The sequence below is a fragment of the Bos taurus genome, chromosome 9 (genome assembly GCF_002263795.3).
Source record: "Bos taurus isolate L1 Dominette 01449 registration number 42190680 breed Hereford chromosome 9, ARS-UCD2.0, whole genome shotgun sequence".
NCBI lineage: Eukaryota > Metazoa > Chordata > Mammalia > Artiodactyla > Bovidae > Bos > Bos taurus.
In genome coordinates this window covers 88,354,374-88,380,021 of record NC_037336.1, presented here as the reverse complement: position 1 = coordinate 88,380,021, position 25,648 = coordinate 88,354,374, and the positions used below count along the sequence as shown (strand labels likewise).

The 25,648-nt window shown below is 44.0% G+C and overlaps 1 protein-coding gene and 1 long non-coding RNA gene across 3 annotated transcripts in view; one reads left to right on the top strand and one right to left on the bottom strand.

Moving 5' to 3' along the window:
* The window catches only part of AKAP12 (A-kinase anchoring protein 12), a 112,333-nt gene that overhangs the window by 23,407 nt on the left and 63,278 nt on the right, over positions 1-25,648 (bottom strand). Inside the window, exon 1 of one of the 2 annotated variants that reach the window (XM_010808687.4) lies at positions 3,399-3,607. The exons of the other annotated variant lie outside the window; for it this stretch is intronic. Coding sequence (XP_010806989.2) covers positions 3,399-3,426 — 28 coding nt within the window. The 5' untranslated portion in view covers positions 3,427-3,607. Of the gene's footprint in view, positions 1-3,398; positions 3,608-25,648 lie in introns of those variants that run through there. 2 annotated transcript variants of the gene reach the window in all.
* Positions 5,096-6,043, top strand: LOC112448079 (uncharacterized). The gene is made up of 2 exons (XR_003036447.2): positions 5,096-5,700; positions 5,802-6,043. It is a non-coding gene; the product is annotated as an uncharacterized lncRNA (long non-coding RNA).

Below are 25,648 nucleotides of genomic sequence, written 5' to 3'. Positions count from 1 at the left end.
TCCTTTACGAGAGGAAGAGGTCCTTTATAAATGACTCCACAGCTGTGCTTCTTAGTAGCTGGGAACACCAAGAGAAAATGAGGTTTCATAATAAAAAGGGGATTATAGGTAATCACCTTTTGCAGGATTATTGTGGGAAACAATGATAAGCCACTAGAGTGGGTACTCAGTACAAGGCAGTTACTGAGCCAGAGTTGTGAGGTAATTAATTTCATGTCTCACAAGTCCCTTGGCAGAGAGAAGCAGCCATGTGTGTGTGTGTGTGGGGGGGGGGGGGGGGGGGGTATTTTTTTAATCCTATAAAATGATTTGCATAAAGATATGTATTATCAATAATCGAGAACTGGCGTGATACGGGAGGAGTCTTCCCACTCTACTTTAGAGATCAAGAATACTGTTGCCTTAATTCCTCATATTCTTCATTTAGTCTCAATAATGTGTGTAAGTTAGGGAAAACAGGAAAGATATTTTCCTAATTCAAAACAGTCTTTTTTTTTTGCTACCATATCACTGATATATGGGTGGAAAGATGATACCTCTCTCATCATCGTCACATTCAATTACTTATTTTCTAGTATTTTTTAATATAAACTTATTTATTTTAATTGGAGGCTAATTACTTCATTTTCTTGGTCATGCCACATGGCAAGTGGGATCTTAGTTCCCTGACCAGGGCTGGAACCCATGCCCCTTGCCTTGGGAGCGCGGAGTGGTAACCACTTGACCCCCAGGGAGGCCTCTATTTTCTACTTTTTTAAACCAAGGCCACTGCTAACACAATGTGAGGGAAAGACTTCAGGAAAGGCAAGAGCATGTGATGTGAATAATCAATCATCTCCTGCTTCAAAGTTTGTTGTATTCATTTCAGGAGGGAGGTGCACAAGGTCTGGGGAGGGGACGATAATGGTCAGTATTAGGTGACAGCTTTCCCCTCCTTTACAAAATGAAAACTCATTCCTAAGCAGTTCTACAAAAATGTCATCAAACCTGTCCAATTCCTATTAAAAATGTCATCAACCCTGCCCAATTACTATTAATTGTGAAACTGAAATACATTCTTATGTTAAGGCCTTCTCACTAAAGAAGCCAAGAGTAACTTTCTCCTACATTATTTAAATGAGCAGTGCCTAAGTGACAAGAAACCTTTTGCTAGTCAATCAATCCTGAATGCTAATTTTAAAAGTCTACATTGCTTTTCAAGATTCTGACCAGCTATTTAAAGAATATTGATTGCAAATCTTCCTCGGTAAAATAACTTGCAGAGGGAAAAAAAATAAGGGGGCGGGACTTCCCTGGTGGCTTGGTGATAAAGAATCTGCCTGCCAAGGCAGGTGACATGGGTTCCGTCCCTGATCCGGGAAGATCCCACAAGCCAAGGAGCAACTAAGCCTGTGTGCCACAACTATTGAGCCTGTGCTCTAGAGCCCGGGACCCACACAAAAAGAGATGCTACTGAACTGAAAAGCCCGCACACCGCAACCCAAGAGTAGCCCCTACTCGCCCCAACTAGAGAAAATCCAAGCCATCACAGCAAGGAAGACCCGGCACTGCCAAAAATAAATAAATAAGTAAATAAAGTTATTTTTAAGAAGACAGCTAAAATTCCTTTTTAATTTTCACTTCTACTATAAAATGGTTATTTGTTTTGATTAAAGCTTTGGAGTTTAATATTTTCTGCATACTTTGTTTTAACCAGGAAAAAGTACCATAATTTGTCACATCCTTCATATCAACATTGTAATAAAAGTAACTCAGGAAGCAATCAACCCAGCTACCTAAAGTTACTCTAAAAATGAGACAGTCCTTCCAACATTTAGCATTCCATTAGGAGCATTCCATTAGGATTATCTGAACCAATTTTTTAAAGTCGCCTCAAGTATCACCCACTCCAGTATTCCTGCCTGGAGAATTCCATGGACAGAGAAGCCTGGTGAGCTACAGTCCATGGGTCACAAAGAGTCGGACAAGACTGAATGACTTTCACTTCACAAGCATACCAAGTTGGTGAACTCAATTTTTGCTAAAAAGGACATTTCTTCCCCATAAGAAACTTAGCATGTGATAAACTCATCAAATAGTGAATGATAAAGATGGTACTAAACACAAAAGGCACTCAGAAAAAGTCATCATCATAGAAACCCCACCTCCAGCGGTGACACCCCACAAACCACACTCCCAGGCAGCCTACCCAGGGTTGAGCATTTTTATATCTCATTCACAGAAAACTTAATGATCTGGAAAAAAATGAATTTTGTATTTTTTTATTTTCAAATGTTGTATAGTCTAATAATTTAAAAAAGGTTTTTTAGGCATCAGGTAAATTTTCACGCAAGTTAAAGTGTAAAAAGGCTAGCTGAGTTAACTTGGGGAAGGAATGTTAAGGAAATCTCAAAGTAAACAAGTTAATCTATAGGAAGTGAAAGGTATTTTTTGTTTCACTAAACTTTCACATTCATTTCAAATTCCAGAGGAGGAAGAAGGCTTTGCAGAGGCAATTACATTGAGAAAAATTTTAAGTCTTAGAAATGCTACACTGCGCTTTTAAGAAAACATTTATTTGGAGAGCAATGATCTCAAATGTTTAGAGAGGAGCTGATATTATAAACCTAAATTAGCAGATGGAGTTTAATTTTTGATGAGGGGAGAAAAGGCAGAAAGGGGGAGGAAACAAGTAAATTCCTAAGGACTGAAGCTACAGTATAAATTGCATGAAAAGATCAAATGACAAGTTAGAAGAGTCCTGAGTACATTCCAAAAGTTTGATATCTGTAACTTATTTGCTAGAGATGGCTATGATATATTATCATTCACATTCACAGCCAGATTTCTAGAAAGCAAGCTTATGTTAGTCACTAATTTTATAGTAACTATGGCTTTATTGAAACCACCACATAAACCACAGCTAACATTGTAGTCCCCTAAATGATCCTTCATTGAAAGTTCTAATAAGCAGGTCAAAATGCCAAATATTGCCAATTTCTCAACAAGAATTTTTTTTTTTTTCATGACTATAGCGGGCAGTTAGGCTGTCACAATCTATGTTCAAATTCACCCCACTCCAACATGCATCTTCAGTGCGGGTGGGGCTGTCCTTTCCCTCCACCAAGGCGAGAGGTGCAATCCCATACACACACACACAAAACATTACAGGTCTCCCCTGGGCATTAGGAAGATTCCTGCACGGGCAAGAAGCAAGCCCTGAGTTTGCGTGGCCCTGCTGAACCAGAGAGAGAATGCTCTTCGGATCAAAAAGTCAGCACAGCGAGAGAAGCAGGGGTCCATCAGGGTGCGTCGAGCCAGTTGCCCTGCACCACCCCTCATCCCCACCCCAGGCCAAGGGCAGGTTCCTCCACCTGCCACGGGGGCAGAATATACAGCAGACCCAGCCTCCGCCTTACCTGTGATCGTGAGGACGCCCAGCATCATCCCACAGCGCACCTTTGAGCAGAGAGCTGCGAGCCTCGACCTCCTAGGGCGGGTGGCCGGAGCCGTCTTGCCAGCGGCCCCCCACCGCAGCCTACGCTGGGATCAGCAAAGAGCTGAGCGCCAGGCCACCCTCGGAAGATCAGGGAAAACCAGAGGCGCCGTCGGAGCTGCAGCCAGAAGCGGACTCAGGCTGCCTTCCCCCGGCTAATTATACGAGGACCCACCCACCCCTCCATCCACCCACCCATCCGGGCCGGCGGGCCCGGGGGCTGGGAGCCGGCCCGCCCTCCCTGCGCTCCGGGGACTTGGCACGGCGCTCACGAGTCATGTGTTTCGCTTTAAAGGAGAGGAACCCTCCCCGTAGCTGGCCTCTGCTCGTGGTCAGTAAGGCTCTGCGGAGACCCGGGGAGGGTTTCAGAGTTGCTGGGATGAATAACACCAGAGTCAGCAGCATTTTATCTAAACCGTTACTTCATTCCTGGCACCGATTTACTTTTGTGGCTCAGCTTTTTAATATTACTTTTAAAAAGACATTAAATTCTACCGCCATTAAAAAAAACACACACACTGTGTTCTGTATCCTTATGTTTGTTTAGAGGCTGATGAGGTGCAAAAATGCTGTTCCCTTTTTTAGTACCTATAGTATTTTATATTTTCACCATCTGCTTCACACACACACTGCACTGATCTGGGCTTGGCAACCCTCAGTTGTCTTGTTTCCTGAACTCTTTGAGAAGGGCTGTTACAAGGCGAACATGTGTCTTCAACACTTAATCAAGGCAACTTAAAAAAAAAAGAAAAAAACCTAAATATTTGAACATTACTTTTTTTTTTAAATGGCAGAAGTCAGCTAACAGACACACAGCATGAAAATCAGTCAGAGCCGATGTTTAAAACTCAGAAATTGTCAAGCAGCCCTACATTTGTAAAATCTTTTTTTCAATGCAATTTCAGATTTATTCTGTATAAAGACACAGGATAAGTGATAAGTTGGAGGGTTCCTACGATTTTGACATTATTTCCCATGTTAATTTTCTGTTAGCACAGGTCCGTTTTAGGTCCCCTGGGGTTTGTTTCCCTTTTTTTTCATCCTTTTCCTCTTTATCACTTCATGCCTTGCCTGTCTGACCCCATTAGTACAGGCTCTCCCTCTAAGTAAACCAAAGGTAGGTTTTACTTTTTCTTCGTACAGTGAAGATCTTGCTCATCCCTGCTCCAGGGCCAGGGAGAAAGGTGGGGGACTAGGGTGGACCAGAGTGGGCACAGAAAAAGAGGAGGGAGGAGGGGAACAGAATTATCAAGAAAAATCCAAAAAGCACAGGCAGGCAGGCAGGCATGACACGTCGTTGCTCCCTCTGGCCGCGAGGGGGCGCCACGCACCATATCAGGCCTGCACTGAGCAAGGTTAAGGCGGCACCGCTGCCGGCGATCAGACCTCGTGGAAAAAACCGTCTTCTGCCTCTCTCTAGATCCGACTTCCCCCTTATATTTCCGCGAACACCCAGCCTAGACAAACGTCCGCTTGGGAACAGCAGTGATGCGCCTTGTCCTGGGAGCTGATTCCCAGAGAGAGCCACTGAGCAGCCTCCTAACCCTTTATCTTCCCTAGAGGAGCCTTCCCTTTGGTTCACAAATTGCTTCAATCACAGTCCCTCTGGTGCGTGTGAAATGTTGCTGGTGCCTATTGTCCCTCCAGAGTCCTCGTAGCCAAGGGGTCGGAGCAGCTCTGCATTCTTCTGCTCCCCGCCCCTATCTATCTATCCCCGCTCCCTCCCACCCCCAACCCTGGAGAGTCCCTTAGTTGTGCAAAATAAGGGAGAAAGCCAGCTCTGCGGGCTGCTCTGCTGGCCTCATGAAATAAGTGGTCTACATCCAAGCTTCCAAAACGTGTGCAGCAGCCTGGGCTCCCCGGGGAGCTGAGGTCTCAGCTTCGTCATTTCTCAGCACCAGCTGCTGGGGGCAGCAGATGACTATCACCTGGGGCCACCTCAAGGACAGTCCAACTTCTAGGTGCATCTGTCGATTCTGACCTTGCTTGGCTGTGCCACCAGCTCCTCTCCTATCTAAAAATCCAGTTCTGGGACTTCCCTGGCGCTTCCACTGCAGGAGGCATGGGTTCCATCCCTGGTCAGGGAACTAAGATCCTCCTGTACCTGTGCAGTATGGCCAAAAATAATTTTTTGAAATAAATAAAAATAAAAGTCCAAATTCTAACAACAGGAAGGCATCATCTGGATGGAAGAAACATCATCGGGATGGAGAAATATCACAAATGTAAGGTCTATTTAAAACATTTAAAAAGGTAAATGTACTGCTATTCAGCTTTGGTGTTTGAACCTTTTTTTTTTTCTTCTCTTTTTATGACATTGGTGAAGACACCAACACTGCGGACTTGATATTCTTAACGAGGCAGTTTAAACCTGGAGGCCAATCAAGAGATCATGTGGCAAGCTGTCACCTCTCCTAGCAGACAGTCCTTGTTGGATCTCCACCTCAAAGAGTAATCAAGGACAGGGCGTGTGGCACAGCTGCCCGATAAGCCTCTGTGTGTCTTGGATTTACAGAGAAAAGTCATCAATAAGGATAAAAGCTGGATGGAGTAAAGATCAGACCCCAGGTAAGTGTACAATGCAGGCAACCTTCTTTGGTTATCACTTCCGTTCCTTATTTGCTTCTTTTTGTTACATCAGAATTTTTAGAGGAATACATCATCACCCAAAGCAAAAAGCAAAAATGATGGGAAAACATTTACCAGTATCCTAAATGAATGGATGATTAGGGAGGAAAAAAGTGTTTTTCCCAAACTTCCTGGTTCATTCAACAAATATTTACCAAGTTCTAGCATTGGGGTGGAGAAGGCAATGGCACCCCACTCCAGTACTCTTGCCTGGAGAATCCCATGGGTGGAGGAGCCTGGTAGGCTGCAGTCCATGGGGTCGCTAAGAGTCGGACACAACTGAGCGACTTCCCTTTCACTTTTCACTTTCACGCATTGGAGAAGGAAATGGCAACCCACTCCAGTGTTCTTGCCTGGAGAATCCCAGGGACGGGGGAGCCTGGTGGGCTGCTGTCTATGGGGTCACACAGTCGGAAACGACTGAAGTGACTTAGCAGCAGCAGCTCCACGTTAACTGTGCTAAGCCCCTGGGGATACAGTTGGATACTGTCCTTACCCTTGGGGACCTCAGTCTTGGGTAGTAAACACACCCAAGGGAAGAAGTGGGGTCACTTCAATATAGCCCACCTCAGGAAACATCTGAGCTAGCCTCTGAAATGATGCGAGATTTGACGGGGCAGCCTGACCTGAGGATGAGCATACAAAGGCAGTCCTGCAGAAGGGCGGCATGGGGAGAGGCAGGGAAAAGGGGGCATTAGTGAGCTTTTTATAGCTTTGGGGCTTCCCAGGTGGCACTAGTGGTAAAGAACTCGCCCTGCCAACGCACGAGACTTAAGAGATGAGGGTTCTAAGATCCCCTGGAGAAGGAAATGGCAACCCACTCCAGTATTCTTGCCTGGAGAATCCCATGGACAGAGGAGCCTGGTGGGCTACAGTCCTTGGGGTTGCACAGAGTCAGACACGACTGACGTGACTTCAGCCAGGCACAGGCTCAGAGTCAGCTTAGGGAGACTGGGAGCAGGAAGGGATAGAAGTGATAACTAGAGATGAGACAAGACATATTACATTGGAGGCCAGAGTATGAAGGGACCTGAATGACATCTTAAGAACATTGTAACAAATAACCCAATTAAAAAAAAAAAAAATGATCTGGATTCCCTGGTGCTCCTGTGGTTAAGACTCGGTTCTTTTATTGCCACAGCCTGGGTTCAATTCCTGGTCAGGGAACTAAGATCTCACTCTTGGGCCACAGCTAGAGAGCCTGCACATCCCAACTGGAAAGTCCATGCACCACAACGAAGATAATAAATATATTTTAAAAATGATGAAGGATCTGAATGGACACTGCTCTAAGGAGGACAACACAAACGGGCACGTGAAAAGATGCTCAAGGTTATGAGCCATTAGGAAAATGCAAACAAAACCACAACGAGATACCAATTCACACTGACTGCTACTGCTGCTGCTGCTAAGCCGCTTCAGGCTCCCCCGTCCCTGGGATTCTCCAGGCAAGAACACTGGAGTGGGTTGCCATTTCCTTCTCCAATGCATGAAAGTGAAAAGTGAAAGGGAAGTCGCTCAGTCGTGTCTGACTCTTTGCGACCCCATGGACTGCAGCCTATCAGGCTCCTCCGTCCATGGGATTTTCCAGCCAAGAGTACTGGAGTGGGGTGCCATTGCCTTTTCCATCACACTCACTAGAATGGCTATAATCAAAAAGACCAACAAGATAACAAACAAAGAAACTGGACCCTCGTACATTGATGTGTTGACATATTATTTAATTATATCGGGAACAGGCAAATCTATAAGGACAGAAAAATGGACTAGCAGTTACTCAGACCCAGAGAGCTGGAGAGAGAGGCTGCTAACAGGTATGGGGGTTCTTTGCCATGAAACGAAAATGTCCTAAAATTGACTGTGCTGATGGTTTCACATTTCTGTGAATATACTAAAACCCAAAAACATGTATACTTTAAATGGGTCCCCTGCATGATGTGTGGATGATATCTCATGAAACCTTTTTTTTCTTTTTTTAAGAAAAAAGAACTTCATATGAGTTCTGGAGGCTGCAGGGAACCATCAGAGGCTTTGGAGCAGAGCTAGAGTCACACAGTTTGAACTGTGATTTAGAAAAAGTAACTGGGCAGTAACGACAATGAGAAAGATGCTCTAGAAATAACATTGATGGAAACCATGGTGCCCAAGGTGAGGAAGGAGTCAAAAAGTTGGCTGCACTCACATCTCTGAGATCATCCGAATGGAATGCAGCAGGTGAAGTCAAAGGTCTGGAACACTGAGGAAGACGAATCTGAACAACGGCTCTGAGAATGGACAGAGATTAGAGGCCATCAAGGAGAAACCGGCCTGGAAGCCCAAGGTGGAGAGGACTCAAAGACGGAAACAGCAGAAATAGTGGGATGCGTGCGCATCACAAAGCAGTGACTCAGGATGAGAACTCAGGAAGCCTCGAAGTCCAGCGAGGCTGGACAAGTGGACAAAAAGCTGCAATCAGGACAGAGACCAAGACACCAGGGTCAGCACAGAGGCGAGGTTCATTAACTTCCTCCAAGGAGGCATTTAACCTACACGTGAGCATCGTCGGGAACTAGGGACTTGTGCGTGCATGCTAAGTCCATTCAGTCATGTCCAACTCTGCGACCCCATGGACAGTAGCTCACCAGGCTCCTCTGTCCATGGGATTCTCCAGGCAAGAACACAGGAATGGGTTGCCATTTCCTCCTCCAGGGGAATCTTCCTGACCCAGGGATGGAGCATCGGGAACTGGAGACTTGGACTCACCCCAAATCCACTCCCAACCCCCATCACCCCTCCTTTCATTTTTCTTTTCACCCCAGCTTTACATTCAGAGGAAAATAAATCCAAACCCAATGAGGTTGCTTTTCCTCTGGCTGCAAAGGGCAGATGAAATCTAAAGGAGCCTCTATGCACTGCTGCTCCTTTAAAATGCTTCGAAGATCATCTCGGGTTGAATTAGAAGTTGCTGCCAACTAATAACCATGAAGAAGATGAAACTATACACTGAATTAAATGACATCGGGCAGGTTCTCCTGGGCTCAGTGTATTTTCAAGTCTTCTCTGCTCCTTTGCTACGAACACAGGCAAATACCAGTTAATTGAATTTTATGGTCCAGTTGAATTGGACATGTTTGTGTAGACATGGTTATTTTGATTCAAAATCCTCAAGACAAATAATCTGAAGACTAGTTCCTCAAAGGGACTATTGTAATACAACAGAAAAGCTAAGGGGGATTTAAAAGTCACTTAGCCAGACAATTTATCAAAAAAAAAGGAAAGGGGAAAATTAAATATTAAAAAAAACTCAATCCAAATAATAAAAGTGATATAGAATAAGTTTATTTCTCCTCTTTTTGAGTTCACATGTTGTAATATTCGACTTGGCAATTCTACTTTTATTAGCTATACCAAAAGTAGAGTCAGACACGACTGAAATGACTCAGCAGCAGCTATACCAAATCAAAGTATAAATTTATATATGAAAATTTTAACTGCTTGGGATGTATAATATATTTAAAGAATTTAAGTGTCCCAATACTAGGAAAATAGTTTATTTAACTCTTCACTGGACTATCTTGCAAAACAATGTGTTTGAAGCAGTTAAGGACATGGAGAAATGCTTACATTGATATAGAAAACCACACACCTCTTTGTTAAGTATATAAACTATATATTCAATACAATCTTGATTTTGCTTTCTAAAGTATGCTCACATAAGTGAGGCTGAGCAAAAAAAGAGCCCAAAAAGAAAACTATCAAAAACCAACCATAGTGGAATTATGGGCAATTTCTCTCCTGATATTTTCCTCCACTTTACAAATCTTCTACAACAAGCTCTGTTACTCTCACGGTTAGACGGCAAGCACATCTGATGCCCAGCTTGTGGTTGTTGCACAGAGGGGACCCGCACTGCCAGACCTTGCACCTTCCAGCGATACCTCCGATTCCATTAAAAAAGCAAGGCAGACTTGGGGCTTCCCTGATGGTCCGAAGAATTCGCCTGCTGATGCCGGGGACATGGGTTCAGTCCCTGGTCCAGGAAGATTCCACATGCCACAGAGCAACTAAGCCCATGCGTCTCAACTACTGAGCCCCGTAGAGTAGCAGCTACTGAAGCCTGTGCGCCTAGAGCCTGTGCTTCACAACAAGACAAGCCACTGCGACTAGAGAGCAGTCCTCGCCGGCCACAACGAGAGAAAGTCCTCTCGCAGCAACAAAGACTCAACGCTGCCCCAAAATAAAACAAATAAAATGCAAGGCAGTCTCAATCATGATCTTCAACTCCCAATCCTGGACTATATAAACTAGCAAGCTGAAAGCAGATTCACGTCAAAGTGTAATCTTCTGAAAATTAGGATATAAGCATAAAGGTGTTTCCCTACCAAATCTGGTCAGGTGTTGGCACAGGAATCAGATTCTCTGCTGAGTGCCTTGTGTTCAAATCCTTTATTCTTCTTAAGACTCTGAACATTGGTATTTGGTTGGTCTAGAGAAGACTGCAAAGTCTTAAAAAGGAGTTGTAGTTCTGGTTCTTCTGATAGCAATGTGGCCAGGAGTAAGGAATTCTTCTAACTCTCTGGGCTTCAAGTGATGGGAGAATAAAGACACCACTAATGCTAATGTTATCTTAAGCTCTACCAAGTGTATTTGAGAGACATAATAAATGTTACCTATTACGCCTAAACTATCCGCTTCCCAATGGGGTAAAAATTGGTTCATGGTTGACTTATTCTTTTACATATGCAGCACAGATTTTAAACATACACATACACACACACACACATACACATACAGACACACACACACACACACACACACACACACACACACGGCTTCCCTGATGCCTCAGTAGGTAAAGAATCTGCCCACAATGCAGGAGACCCAGAAGATGAGGGTTCAATCCCTGGGTCGGGAAGATCGCCTGGAGGATGAAATGGCAACCCACTCCAGTATTCTTGTCTGAAAAATTCCATGGACAGAGAAGTCTGGTGGGCTCCAGTCCATGGGGTCGCATGGCTGAGACTGAGCACAGCACAATATATAGAGACAAACAGAGGCATCCATATTATTTAAACTGGTGTACAGTGTATCTCTGCTATAAAAATGTTGGGGGGGGATGAGTTACGGAAAAAAGACTTAGCTGGGCAAGGCAGTGGTGAAAAGGTTGAGAAATACTGCTTTAAATATACTTAAGTCTCATTTTAAAAGAATCCTTTGAAAAAATACATCTATACAAAGCAAGGATGCCCTTTTATCATCAATTTCTCAGAAATGCATCCTGACAAGAGAAGCATCATCTTGCACTAACAGTAATTAACCTGAGGTTCCTCTGGATCTTTCAGAAGAGAATGAGACCATCTTTGATTTGCCTGGAAAGTCCTTCTCAAAAGGAGTGGGAGGGAGAGGCTAGCTGAAGGTTCGCACTGAGAAGAGAGCACTAACGGTAATGACCTACCCACTGACTGACTGCAGCTGCTCATCTGAAACTGATGTGAGCCCACCAGCAAGCCACACACAAGACTTTAAATTTTCTTCTTCTGTCACTTTTCCTTCTCCCCTTCCTTCCTTTCTCTTTCCCTCACTTCCTTTTTTTTTTTTTTAGGGGGGGTGTCTTTCTTTCTTGTTGACTGCACCATGTGGCTTGCAGGATCTTAGCTGCCCAACTAGGGGTCAACCCTCACCCTCGGCAGTGAAAGTGCCAAGTCCGAACCACTGGACCACCAGGGAACTCCCAACTTTAAATTTTCTAGTAGTCACATTAAAATGAATAATACTAAACAGTGAGGTTCTTTCTAATACATTTTATCTAACCCTGTATCTATATTTTATCTAGTCCGATTATGCCAATATGTGCTACAAATGAAAAAATATTAGGAAAATATTTTACATTCCTTTTTGGACTGAGTATTTCACATGAAGAACACATCTCAAATAGGATCAGCCACATTTCAAGTGCTCAACAGCCTCATATGGCCAGACCACAACTTCTAAAACTGTAAAAATAACTGAACATCTCCATGGACTGAATTGTCTCCTAAGGACAATTCCTGCTTCTTTCAGGACAGTTCCACCCAGCTTCCATCTCCTTGCCTCCTGAACAGAAACCACCATGCTGTCCACTCATAGAACTGTCTTCACTTCTTCAGCATCCAGTCTAGTGATGACTCCTTTGTTTTCTCAGAATCACCCGCATAAGCACAAATCCTATAATAAAGCCCTCCCACCTCCCTGTTACTGAGCCACCCATCCTAGAATCCTCCTTACTATAACAGGCTAAGGAAACCTAACTTGGTTTGACCACACACGAGTTCCTGGTGGCCTCTAAGTGGCAAGGAATTAAATTCCCACTGATAGATTTAATTGGTGCAGCTGTCTCTTTCACAATTTCTTAATTTGAGTTAATATATTGAAATCTGGGGGCTTCCCTGGTGGCTCAGAAGTTAAAGCATCTGCCTGTAGTGTGGGAGACCTGGGTTCGATCCCTGGGTTGGGAAGATCCCCTGGAGAAGGAAATGGCAACCCACTCCAGTATTCTTGCCTGGAGAATCCCATGGATGGAGGAGCCTGGTGGGCTACAGTCCACGGGGTCTTAAAGAGTCAGACACGACTGAGTGATTTTAAACATTTAAACAAACAAACATATTGAAATCTATTATTTTCCCACCAACTTTCACTGTAATCACACACAATAATAAAGTGTTTAAAAGGAAATATATATATATATATATATATATATATATATATATATATGAAACATGAAAGTGAAAATTGCTCAGTCATGACCAAGTCTTTGAGACCCCATGTAGCCTGCCAGGCTCCTCTGTCCCTGGAATTCTCCAAGCCAGAATACTGGAGTAGGTAGCATTTCCCTTCTCCAGGGGATCTTCCCAACCCAGGGATCAAACCCAGGTCTCTCGCATTGCAGGAGTATTCTTTACTCCCAGGGAAGCTCATATATGTATATATATATGTATAGTTATAGTTATATAACTACCAGGCTTCCCTGGTAGTCTGAAACTATATAAGTTGTATATATATATAAAACTGAAAAGGTCGACTAGGGACTTCCTGGTGATCCAGTGGTTAAGAATCTACCTGCCAATGCAGGAGACATGGGTTCAGTCTCTGGTTCAGGAAGAACCCACATGTGGCAAGGCAACGAAGCCTGTAGGTCTCAACTGCTGAGCCCATATTCTAGAGTCCATGCCCTGCAACAAGAGAACTCACCGCAGTGAGAAGCCTACACACCAAACTAGAGAGAGTGCATGTGAGGCAACAAAGACCCAGTGCTGCCAAAAATAAATTAAAAATAATAATAAAAAAAAAAGACCAACTAGACTTAGACTGGCTTCAAAAATACTTGCAAAGCAAAAATTTACACTTGCAGTAGTAATAAATTTATTTAACCCGTATTCACATGAATTACAATTTACTTGTAAAGACAACTTTTCTACAAATCTAGAGTGTGACAGTTAATAAAAGTATATCTTTTAAGTCAAGGCAGAATCCACTGCCTAGATGAAGAATAAAATCCGGATGACAGAATTTACTTCTGATTCTTCCATAAAACAAAGTCCTGCTCACCAAAATTTATTGCATAAATTCCAAGGTCATGGGAATTCCCTGGCAATCCAGCAGTGAGGACTCCACATTTTCACTGCAGACAGCCTAGGTTTTGTCACCCTGGTTGAGAAACTTAAGATCTCACAAGCTGAACAGCTCGGCCAAAAAAAAAAAAAAAAAAAAGAATGGAATGTTTAGAACACAAATCAGTTCTTAGAAATTAAAAATACAGTAACAAGATAAAATCTAGGGACTTCTCTGATGGTCCAGTGGCTAAGACTCTTCGCTCCCAATGCAGGGAGCCCAAGTTCCATCCCGCATCAGGGAACTAGATCTCACAAGCCACAAATAAAGATCCTGCATGCCACACTGAGTAGAGGCAGTCAGGCAGACAAGGAGAAATGTCATATGACATCCCTTATATGTGGAATCCAAAATGATACAAATGAACTTACTTAAAAAACAAAAGGAGACTCACAGAGAAGGAACTTATGGTGGCGGGGATGGGCAGGCAAAGTGGGAGAGGGTAAAGGAGGGATGGTTAGGGAGTTTGGGGGGAAAATACTTGCAGTGGAAAGAACAGTATCAAGTTTAATTTAAAGAAATCCTTTTGTGCTAAGCAAATAATTCCTCTAACAACATCATTCAAATGTACTTTTGTAAATTATACTCTTCCTGAAACTATTAAATAATCAATAATTCTGAGGGGGAAAAGAAAAAAAAGATCCCGCATGCCACAGCTAAGACCCACGCAGCTAAACAAATAAAAGTATTAAAAAAAAAAAAAAAAAGATGAAATCTAACCTTGAGGACATATTCCAAGAATAAAGAGATGCAAACTACATGGGGAAAAAAGCTTTCCTTAGAACCATTCTAGAAGTTCTAAAATCGGAAGAATAGTAATCCCCAAAAGAGATCAAAGAAAAAGAGGGAAAAGCAAGATATAGCTTCCTAGGAGTGAAGTTTCATAGCTTCCTAGGAATGAAGTTTCTAGACCCAAGAGGTCACATGAACCCAGCGTGTTGACTCAGTGGATTCACATGAAGATTCATCACTCTAAAATCTTCACAAGACGGAGGACGAAAAGGACTCTGTGAGCCAATGAGCTACCCAGGGGATTAAGATCAGAACAGCATCAGGTGCCAATGGTAATAAGACATTTATCAACGTGACAATGAAAGAATCCTCGTGCATCAGGACACAGAGCAGAAATTAACACAAGTGGGGGACACTCAGGGCCAAGGCTTGATGAGCTTGAGGAAATCGTCGGATTTCTGTACACTGAGCTTACAAAGGGAGGCCACGAAGCTTTTTGATGGAGATGACTGTTTTACATCATCCACTTCCACTTTATTTTTTTTTAAAGCTATGTTTTATTTATTTATTTATTTGGCTGTACCAGATCTCAGTTGTGGCATGCAGGATATTCCATCTTCCTTGAGGTACTCGAATCTTTTTTTTTTTTTTTTAAGTTGCGGTATGGGAACTCTTGTGCTCACTTAGGCAGCACATATGACATGCAAATTCATGAAGCATTCCACATTTTGGGGGGCTTCCCTGGTGGCTCAGTTGGTAAAGAATCACCTGCAATGCAGGAGACCTGGGTTCGATCACTGGGTTGGGAAGATCCCCTGGAGAAGGGAATGGCTAACCACTTCAGTATTCTCGCCTGGAGAATTTCATGCAATGTATAGTCCACAGGGTCACAAACAGTTGGACACGACTGAGCGACTTTCACTTTTTCTTTCATGGGAACTCTTAATCGAGGCATGTGGGATCTAGTTCCCTGACCAGGGATTGAACCCAGGCCCCCTGCATTGGGAGCATGGAGTCTTAGCCACTGGACTGGTCTGCCAGGGAAGTCCTGACACCCACTTTTTTACAACTAACAATGCCTGGGATGTGGGGGTGGGGGTGGGGGAAATCTTCCACTTTATTTACAACAATTACTTAGGGCTTCCTAGGTGGCTCAGTGGTAAAGAATCTGCTTGCCATTGCAGAAGATGCTGGTTTGATCCCTGAGTCAGAACAATCCCCTGGAGAAGGAAGTGGCAACCCACTCCAGTATTCTTGCCTGGGAAACCCCATGGACAGAGGAACCTGGCCAGGTACAGTCCACCGGGTCACAAAGAGTTGGACATAACTTAGCAACTAAATAATAACAACAATGACTTGGAAAGTGGAATTTCTCCTATTTGTATCCCTAACTGCTCCATCATGTAAGGCTGTCTGCTTACCGTCACGGTGAGTGGCGTACCAAAAGGGATGAGCAACAATTTGTCACGTGTCATTTGTCATGTTTTCTTTCATTGACATGGTCTTCATTCTATCTGACGGTAGTTCCTCTGGCAACATCCTTGATAGGGGACCTCCTTTCTATGCTTCTGTATCAGTTTACTTTTCTACACCAATCGATTTTTTCAGTACTTAATCCTTGGTTTAAAGCAAACTAAGTTGTTCTCATGTTTGTGAAGAGTCTGAGAAATAAACTACTCTTTAAAAGTGGGAATACTGAAATTAAAACCCAGTTATGCTTGGCAAGCGTCCATCAAGGACATCCATATCTGAACGTATACATCAGCCCTGGCACTTTTCTGTGAATGTGAGGCAGCTTGTTTTCTCTGGGGACGTTCTGCCTGCAGGAGAAAAGATCAAAGACACGATAAACGTGTCTTGGAGGGCCACGGTGTGGAAAAGGGAGCTGAGTTTGTGCTTTGTGGTTCCAGAAGGCAGCGCTAGGAGCCGGCGGCAGTTGGTGGGGGTATATTTTCACTCCGGTGGAATAACGGGTTTCCTTTTATGGAGAGACTCCCCAAACCTTCAGAGTTTAAGCGGAAGAGCCTCCTATGTGGGAGCAGGAGCCTGGCATAGACAGCCTCGAAGTTCCTTCTCCCCGAGGCTTCTGGGTCCCAAACCCGGCTTTCTGGCTGTCAATCATGAACGCGGGTGTCATGGGCTCAACCGCATACTCTCCAGATTCATACGATGCAGCCCTAACTTTTGACACGTGGAAATGTAGCTTTATTTGGAGAGACACCTTTCACAAAGATGACTAAGTTAAAATGAGAGTGGACCCGAATGCAACCTGACTGGTGCCTTATGAGAGGCCATTAGGACACACAGAGACACCCGGGATGGGCAAGGCCACGGGGCCAGAGCGAGAAGGCGGCATCGAGAAGCCACGGCCGAAACCAAACCTGACGCCACCTTGGTCTTGACTTCCCAGCCTCCAGGACTGTGAGAAAATACATGTCTGATATTGAAACCAGCCGTTCTGTGATGTATTATTTTGGCCACCCCAGCAAACTAACACAGCAGGATAACTGCCTCATGCTTTGGTGTCAGCTGAAACAGGTACATTTTAAGACACATTAAAGCAACCCGTTCATTCAGTTAATTCAATCTAGCATGTATCAATTTTCACCAAAAGTAACTAGTGCATGCATTGTTAACTGAGGGGTGGGGTGGGGCTGCCTGATACCACATTGTGAAAGTGAAAGTTAGTCCCCCAGTCGTGTCTGACTCTTTGCGACCCCATAGACTGTAGCCCATCAGGCTCCTCTGTCCATGGAATTCTCCAGGCAAGAATTATGGAATGGGTTGTCATTTCCTTCTCCAGGTATCACACTGAACCTACTCGTTAATTATAAAAGCAGATAACAAACATTCAAAATATGATGCTTAAGAACAAGGCTCAAGTGATAGGCTAAAAAGCTGTAGAACTTAAGCTCTTCCAGAGATACATACAAATATAGATCAGAGGATGTACATTCTCAAAGCATCCTTTCATATAATACAGGGACATTGTGCTTGGAACATACAATGCCAGAACCATCTGGGGGATGCTATATTAGGTGAAACTGGGGCTGTTTTAAGAATGTCTTTGAGAAAACATCTAAAGGATTTTTATTCAATAAATGCTAAATTTAATGTTTCCATTCATGGCTTCATCACCATTAGAAAAAACCATTTATTGCCATGGTCCCGCCAAGGGAAAGTCTGAATCTTGGCAGGTTATGTAGACAAGTCCATAGGCCATCTTACCTAGGCTCCTCCTCAACTGGGCCAGAGCATCCATCCTATTCATGAGTGTACAGAGCATTCACCCTCTTCATGGGTGCCCTGGAAAACTGCAGCCATCTGTAGGTAAAGCTTAGCAGTAATTTAAGATTACTGACAAGTCTTTGGGGGCCTTTATCAACAGTTTTCGCTCATCTTACTGGGCCAGAACCAGATGCTATTACATGATTCCCATCTTACTTTGTGGCCACACTTAGGAAGCTCCTATCTTTCTTTCATATCTAAATAATTACATAGGGAGACTTTCTTGAATGCTTTCCCAGCTGAACTTTTTGTTCATTAAAGTAAAACTTCAGAGACTTCTCTGGCGGTCCAGTGGTTTAGACCCCATGCTTCCGATGCAGGGGTCACGGGTTTGATCCCTGGTCAAAGAACCAAGATTCCACACGCTGCATGTTGTCGTTCAGTCACACATGCCCTCCTCCCCCCAAAAACCCAACAAACACTAAAATAAAAAAGCAAAACTTCAAATCTAGAAAATGGCTTATAAGATCAGACTGAAAAGAAGAGCATAATAGTGTTTTTATAAAAAGGCATAATGAAATTGCCAAGTAGATCCCTACCTACCCAAAGTCACCTGTGTATCTTCACTGGCTCATCCATCATTTGGTTATTTTAATGCCTGTATTTCCAGCACTTCTGATGTGACTCAGTCATAGAATTTCAGAGATGGATGAGGATGTTCATTTTACAGATGGAAACTGATGCTCAATGAGATAAAGGGATGTATTCAACTCAAGGTCACAGAAAAAGAGAAAGGCAGCCTGGCCCGGGTTTTACTCTCCTGCATTGAACTGATGGACAGAAGTCTTACTCATTCTTTCTCCCTCTCACACCAAATTTTTCAAGTTACAATGAAAGCAAAGTTTCATCGCCCTGGCAGACTTAAATATACTTCAGAGAGGGAAAAAAAATCTCTATATAGCTTGGTTGTTAGTTACTGAAAAATAAATCTGTGTTTCTTTAAAGATGAAAGCAACAGAGTATTTGTACCAGAAATTTGTCAATGACACAAGTAATTTCAGAGAGGCACGCTAAAAATATTGCTGCGGAGCAGAGGGCTGAATTAAAACCAGTTCCCAGAAACTGCAGACTGTAGGACTTTTGCCTAAGTTCAAGGCCTATTTTGTGAGTGTTTCAAAACATTACAAAACAGGATACAGCTTGAGAAAATGTCATGCAATAATACTGTATTTGAAATACCAGAGTGTTGGAAGGGAGACCCCTCTCTCTGTCTACCCAGCCCTCATATGTGAGAGCATTGCTGGGAGTTATCATTTAATTGCAGGCAGGTCAGGGTCTGATTTCATGTTTCCAGGCAACAACACCTGGATAACCAATGGTGGGCACCTTCAGAGCCCAGCACTGAAAAGCAGCTTTGTTAGTGCTGATGCAACACAGGAAACAAACAGAGCCTTGGATACACCTAAAGAGCCCTGCATCTGGGGATGCAGGGAATGAATTGATATAAAGGGAAAAATCAAACAGATCCTCCTCTCCCATATGAGTGAAAATGTAATATTGTTAACTCTAAGTTGAAAAACTCTGTGTTTTCACTTATCCAAGTACTATTTGTGAGGGACTTCCCTGGCAGTCCAGTGGTTAAGACTTGGTCTTCCAATGCAAGGGGTGTGGATTTGATCTCCTATTGGGCAGCTAAGATCCCACATGCCTTGCAGCCAAGAAATCAAAATAGAAACGGTATTGTAACAAAGTCAATAAACACTTCAAAAATGGCCCCCATAAAAAAAGAAATCTTTAAAAAATATTTTTTTGAGCACTTACTGGGCATCAGACATTGTTCTACGCTCAGGGGACTCAACATGGAAACATACAAATCCTATCCCCACCCCCCATGCCAAGAAATCTCTGCTCTCACGGTTCTTCTTTTGTAGAGACAGGCATACTGAATGCCAGATGTTGACAACATCTGACATAGAGAAAAATAAAGGAAAGTGGGTAGTATTTGAGCAACAGGTGCGCCTTCATGAGAAAACTAACAAGGTACCAGTCATGTCACAAACTGAAGAACAAAAGGGACTAACTCATAAGAACATTTCTTCCTGGCTAGGAAAGCCACCTCTCACAGAAAAGCAAGTATTTTGCAGGGGGGAGGGGGTCATCTTTGAACACCGACCTGGAGCAGTGCTTGGGGTACTCAGTCTCCAGATAAAGTTATTAAATGATCAAAAAGCAAAGAACAACAACTTGTAACCTAAGAATGGATTTTCTGTAAGGTAACAAGTTCCACGGGGAGAGTTATGAGCACTTGGAAATAACCTCTGGCCTTTCCCTACCTCAAAGGTTCCAAACACCAGAAGCTGGAAGATTCAAACAGCAAATTCTATTTGGCCAGGACTGTGACATCAGCACCATCAGAGACATGAAATTCTTCACAATGCTGAAAATTCAGCTTGTTGATAACCTCCATTTTTGTTACTATATCTGTGGGGAATATATCAGAATGTAGGAAAGTAGAACCTTGAGAAAGGTAAGGAGCACACTCTCTTAAAGACCGCTGCTGTGGGACTTCCTTGATGGCCCCATGGCTAAGACTCCACGCGTCCATTTCAGGGAGCCCAGGTTCCATTCCTGGTCCGGGAACTAGATCCCACATGCGCGCAACGAAGATCAAAGATCTTGCGTGCCTCCACTAAGACCCGATGCGGATGAATAAATAAGACTTTTGGGGCTTCCCTGGTGGCTCAGTGGTAAAGAATCTGCCTGTCAATGCAGAGACACAGGTTCGATCCCTGGTCAGGGAAGATCCCACGTGCCACGGAGCAACTAAGCCCGTGCATCACAGCTACTGAGCCCCTGCTCTAGAACCCGGGAGCCGCAACCACTGAACCCACACACCCTAGAGCCTGTGCTCTGCAACGCAAGAAGTCACCAGAGTGAGAAGCCTGCGGACCACAAGAGAGTGGCCCCCACTCACTGCAACTGGAGACAAGCCCACGCAGCAACAAGCACCCAGCACAACCAAAAATAAATAAATAAGTTTAAAAAAGACGTTTGCTTTAAGTGACAAGATGGGGGATGGGGGAGGTTGGGGGTTGTTTATTTTTCTTGGTGGCGAGGAGGCGTTTTCTAGGACCACTCCCAAGTCAGAGGGATCAGAGCTTTGTTCCACGTGCATGGTTCCAGCAGAAACCTCCTCATCGCGCTGTTCAGCAGAGCAAAACCTGCTCCCCAGGGTGCTGGCTGATACCTGCGGTTGACCCCAGAGGAGCAAATGGCAAGGGCAGAGGTTCCAACAGCAGCTGCATCGCATCTGGTGCAAATGCCCGCACTCAGGGTATGCAAACAGTATAAGGGATATGTGAACAAAAATTCAAAAACCAAGGACAGGATCACCACTGTGTGTGTCCTTTCACACAAGCAAATCTGGCCTGGGAAGGATGGAGAAAACATAACATCCACGGGCTTCATCACGTTTGCTGTAGCTACTCTGCAGAAAGACAAATCTCCAAGAACCCCAGAAACAAATGCCTTGTAAATGACACATTCAGATGGTCTCAGAGCACAGTCACGTGACTGCTCATATACGGCAATGAGTTTTGGAGGCTTTAACAAGTATGTGATTATCAAAACAAAGAGGTCTTAAGTTTTTTGATTTTGCAATACTGACTTTCCTCATCTGTTTGCAAAGAAAATAATCTGATCAATGTATCAGTTCAGTCCGACTCTTGGTGACCCCATGGACTGCAGCACCTCAGGCTTCCCTGTCCATCACCAACTCCCGGAGCTTGCTCAACTCATGTCCATCGAGTTGGTGACGCCATCCAACCATCTCATCCTCTGTTGTTGCCTTCTACTTCTGCCCTCAATCTTTCCCAGTATCAGGGTATTTTCCAATGAGTCAGCTCTTTACGTCAACGGATACTTGAAAAGAAAATCTAAAATTTTAATTTGTAGAAACTTGAAATTTAAAGTTGGACCCAGATCAAGACAGAATTTTTAAAAAATCCTTCTTGTTCAGGCACTCATAGAGATTCATAGAAAACCATATAAGCCACAGACTATAGAGCAAATGACAATCTGAGGTGGGAGGGTTCTTTGTTAAAATCAGTAGAATCAGGGACTTCCCTGGTGGTCCAATACTTAGGACTCTGTGTTTTCACTGCAGGGGCATGGGTTCGATCCCTGGTCAGGGAACTAAGATCCCACATGCTGCTAGGTGAGGGCAAAATAAAACAAAATCAGCAGAAGATTTTCCACAAAACTAATGGCACTTGTGAAGCTCCTATGAATGCTGGGTGTGGCATGGCTAGATAGAGCTTTCTGGTTGGAAAAAAGTTGTATTTCTATATAAGCAGTTGTGATGAATGATAAATTGCCTAAGAAAGAACTCAGAAGGGACTAACTCCAAGGCTAAAGTTCAGTTCAGTTCAGTTCAGTTGCTCAGTCATGTCCAACTCTTTGAGACCCCATGAATCGCAGCACGCCAGGCCTCCCTGCCATCACCATCTCCAGGAGTTCACTCAAACTCATGTCCATTGAGTCAGTGATGCCATCCAGCCATCTCATCCTCTGTCGTCCCCTTCTCCTCCTGCCCCCAATCCCTCCCAGCATCAGAGTCTTTTCCAATGAGTCAACTCTTCGCATGAGGTGGCCAAAGTACTGGAGTTTCAGCTTCAGCATCATTCCTTCCAAAGGCTAAAGTAACTTGCTATAAATTGCTTTTTAAAAAAAATTTTAATAAATATTTGTTTTCATGCTAATTGTATATTCTCTAAAAGAAAGCCCCCAGAATTACATAATCTTCAAGCTTCCTTCAACACACATATACACACATACACACAAACATATATCTGAAACTTATTGCATAGTTTAGAAAATATTTAATAAGCAGATCTCGTTTTCTATCATTTAAAGAAAGGTTACAAGGAAACAGGATTTCATTTTCATTATGGGAAGAGGCTTGGTTCTGAATTACCAGTATTTCTGGTTTCAGAAAACAAGCAAGCAAGTCAAAGTGGGAAAATATTGTGCATTCTGGCTGTGTCCAAATATTGTCTGTCACTTTAAATCAAAACCTTTCTAGGAGAAATGTCCCTCATTTGTAGCTTTCTCCTCTCCTGTCCATTGGTCCACCTAAGGCAGGAGCAAATGCCACTGTGAGCCAATCCTCCTAGGGGCCAAAATGGCTCAGATCATTTCTTACTGAAATGGGCAAGAGCAGAAACCAAGGTACCCAAAATCCTACAGTTAAGCATTACATACCAAATTATGTCTTTATTTACATTGCAGTAAGCTGATATGCAGAACACAGTCATATCTGACTTTTTTAACCCCATGACTGCAGCACGCCAGGCTTCCCTGTCCTCCACTATCTCCTGGAGTTTGCTCAAATTCATGTCCATTGACTCAGGTGATGCTATCCAGCCATCTCATCCTCTGTTGCTCCCTTCTCCTCCTTCCCTCAATTTTTCCCAGCATCAGGCTCTTTTCCAATCAATCAGTGGGGACAGAATCACTTTTGGTAAAAATGTTTGTTCCTTGGATGAAAAGTTATGACCAACCTAGACAGCATATTAAAAAGCAGAGGCATTACTTTGCCAACAACAGTCCATCTAGACAAGGCTATGGTTTTTTCAGTGGTCTTGTGTGGATGTGAGAGTTGGACTATAAAAAAGGCTGAGGGCCGAAGAATTGATGCTTTTCAACTGTGGTGTTGGAGAAGACTCTTGAGAGTCCCTTGGACTGCAAGGAGATCCAACCAGTCCATCCTAAAGGAAATCAGTCCTGAATGTTCATTGGAAGGACTGATGCTGAAGCTGAAACTCCAATACTTTGGCCACCTGATGCAAAGAACTGACTCACCTGAAAAGACCCTGATGCTGGGAAAGATTGAGGGTAGGAGGAGAAGGGGACGACAGAGGATGAGACGGTTGGATGGCATCACCGACTCAATGGACGTGAAGTTTGAGTAAGCTCTGGGAGTTGGTGATGGACAGGGAGGCCTCGTGTGTGCTGCAGTCCATGGGGTTGCAAAGAGTCGGACATGACTGAAGGACTGAACTGAACTGAATCACAGGGCTGAAAAGTGAAAGAAATCCCATCTGGACTAAAGAAAGATAGCCAGATCTCTAGTAAACGTGCCACAGATTAGATAGGATTCCAGGCTACCTGGGATGTTCTGGGAATAAGGGCATCTGCTGCAGCCTCTCCCTTCTCTTATCAACACTCCACACCAGTCAGATCGAAAGGCCCCTCGAGGCATATTTCAGTGATCTGCATTGCCGGAAGACTTTCTAAACTCCCCTCAGCTTTCAGAAGAGCTCTCTGACCCAGCCCCTTTTCCCTTCTGGGTCTTCATTCTGCCCCTTGCTCAGTGGACAAGCCTGTGGATGTGTCCTGCACAGCTCGTGCTTGGGGAGATGCTGGTCTGGGTTTAAATCAAGACAGGACCCGTCTCATCGGGTTACTGCTAGAGGTCATTCTGCACAAAAAGTGCACCTCCAGGACCCAGGATCCTAAAAGAAATCAACCCTGAAGGTCTGATGCTGAAGCTGAAGCTCCATTACTTTGGCCACTTGACGTGAACAGCTGACTCATGGGAAAACACCTTGATGCTGGGGAAGACTGGGCAGGAGGAGAAGGGGGCGAAAGAGGATGAGATGGGTGGATGGCATCACTGACTCAATGGACATGAGTTTAAGCAAACTCCGAGAGATATTGGAGGACGGGGAAACCTGGCGTGCTGCAGTCCATGGGGTCGAGGAGTCGGACACGACTGAACAACTGAACTGAACTGAACCGGGACCCACAGTAAACGCTTGTGAAGTGTCAGCTGTTTTATTTCCCACCCCCACCCCTTGGCTGGCAGCCCTTGTCCCAACAAATCTAAACCCAACCTCCCCTCAGGCCCCAGACCTCATCCTACTCCCTGATCTCAAACAAGGGTTTCATCAGAGCTCTAAGGAGCTCTTGTCTCTTGCAAGATTCATTAATCACCACGTTGCCTGGTCTTAACCTCATTTTCATCTTATGGATCCTTCCATGTACTCGCTTATCTCCCCTGATGGGCCATTTTAGCTTTTTCCATCTTTCCTGAAGCACGGGGCACAGTGACTTGGCTATGGAAGGCTCCAAAAAGGCTGTGGCTTGATTTGATTCAAAGGTTAACCATGGGAAGGACAGAGCGTGGGACTTTGGAATCTGAGTTGGGGCCGTTCCAATTATTTTGGTAGAGATCATTTGAAACTCTGACACAGGCTGTGCAGATCCTCCTTGTGTGAGACTATGTGTTTCTAACTTTATAGGGTGCCTGTGGTGCTAAAGAAAGATCACAATTCCCACCAACTTCAAAAGCAGCTCCCTGCTTGCAGCAGCTCCACAGGGGCGGTGAACACAGGAGAAACAGGTTCCACATGTTAGATGAACCTCATCTCACCGAGGCAATGGCCAGTCTCCTTTCACAAGACTTTTCCCTTCATTTGTCTTTTTCACATTACATGTAAGCATCAGTTTACCATATGCCATCATTCTGTACATCCACAGGAGTTGTTAAATCATTCCTTTATGACTAAACAAGATGATGAGACAAGAAACAAGAACAAAGGAAAGTTCTTCTTCCCTTGCAAGAGCCCAACTTGTCAAGGTGCTTGATTCTGACCCTGAGGTATGGTCCCCACCCCGTCCATGGGCTGAAATCAAACCAGTGATAATGTGGTCTCACAGATTTGCTTTCCAATAACCACCCCTCTATGATTTCTGGGATAAAGGTTATAACATGCGCAGTATATTATAGTTGGGGCAAAGAGGTGTGCACCCTGAAATATGTTGTTACTGTTTAGTTGTTAAGTTGTGTCCGACTCTTTGTGACCCCATGAACTATAGCATGCCAGGCTTTCCTCTCCCTCACCATCTCTTAAAGTTTGCTCAAGTTCATGCCCATTGAGTTGGTGACACCATCCA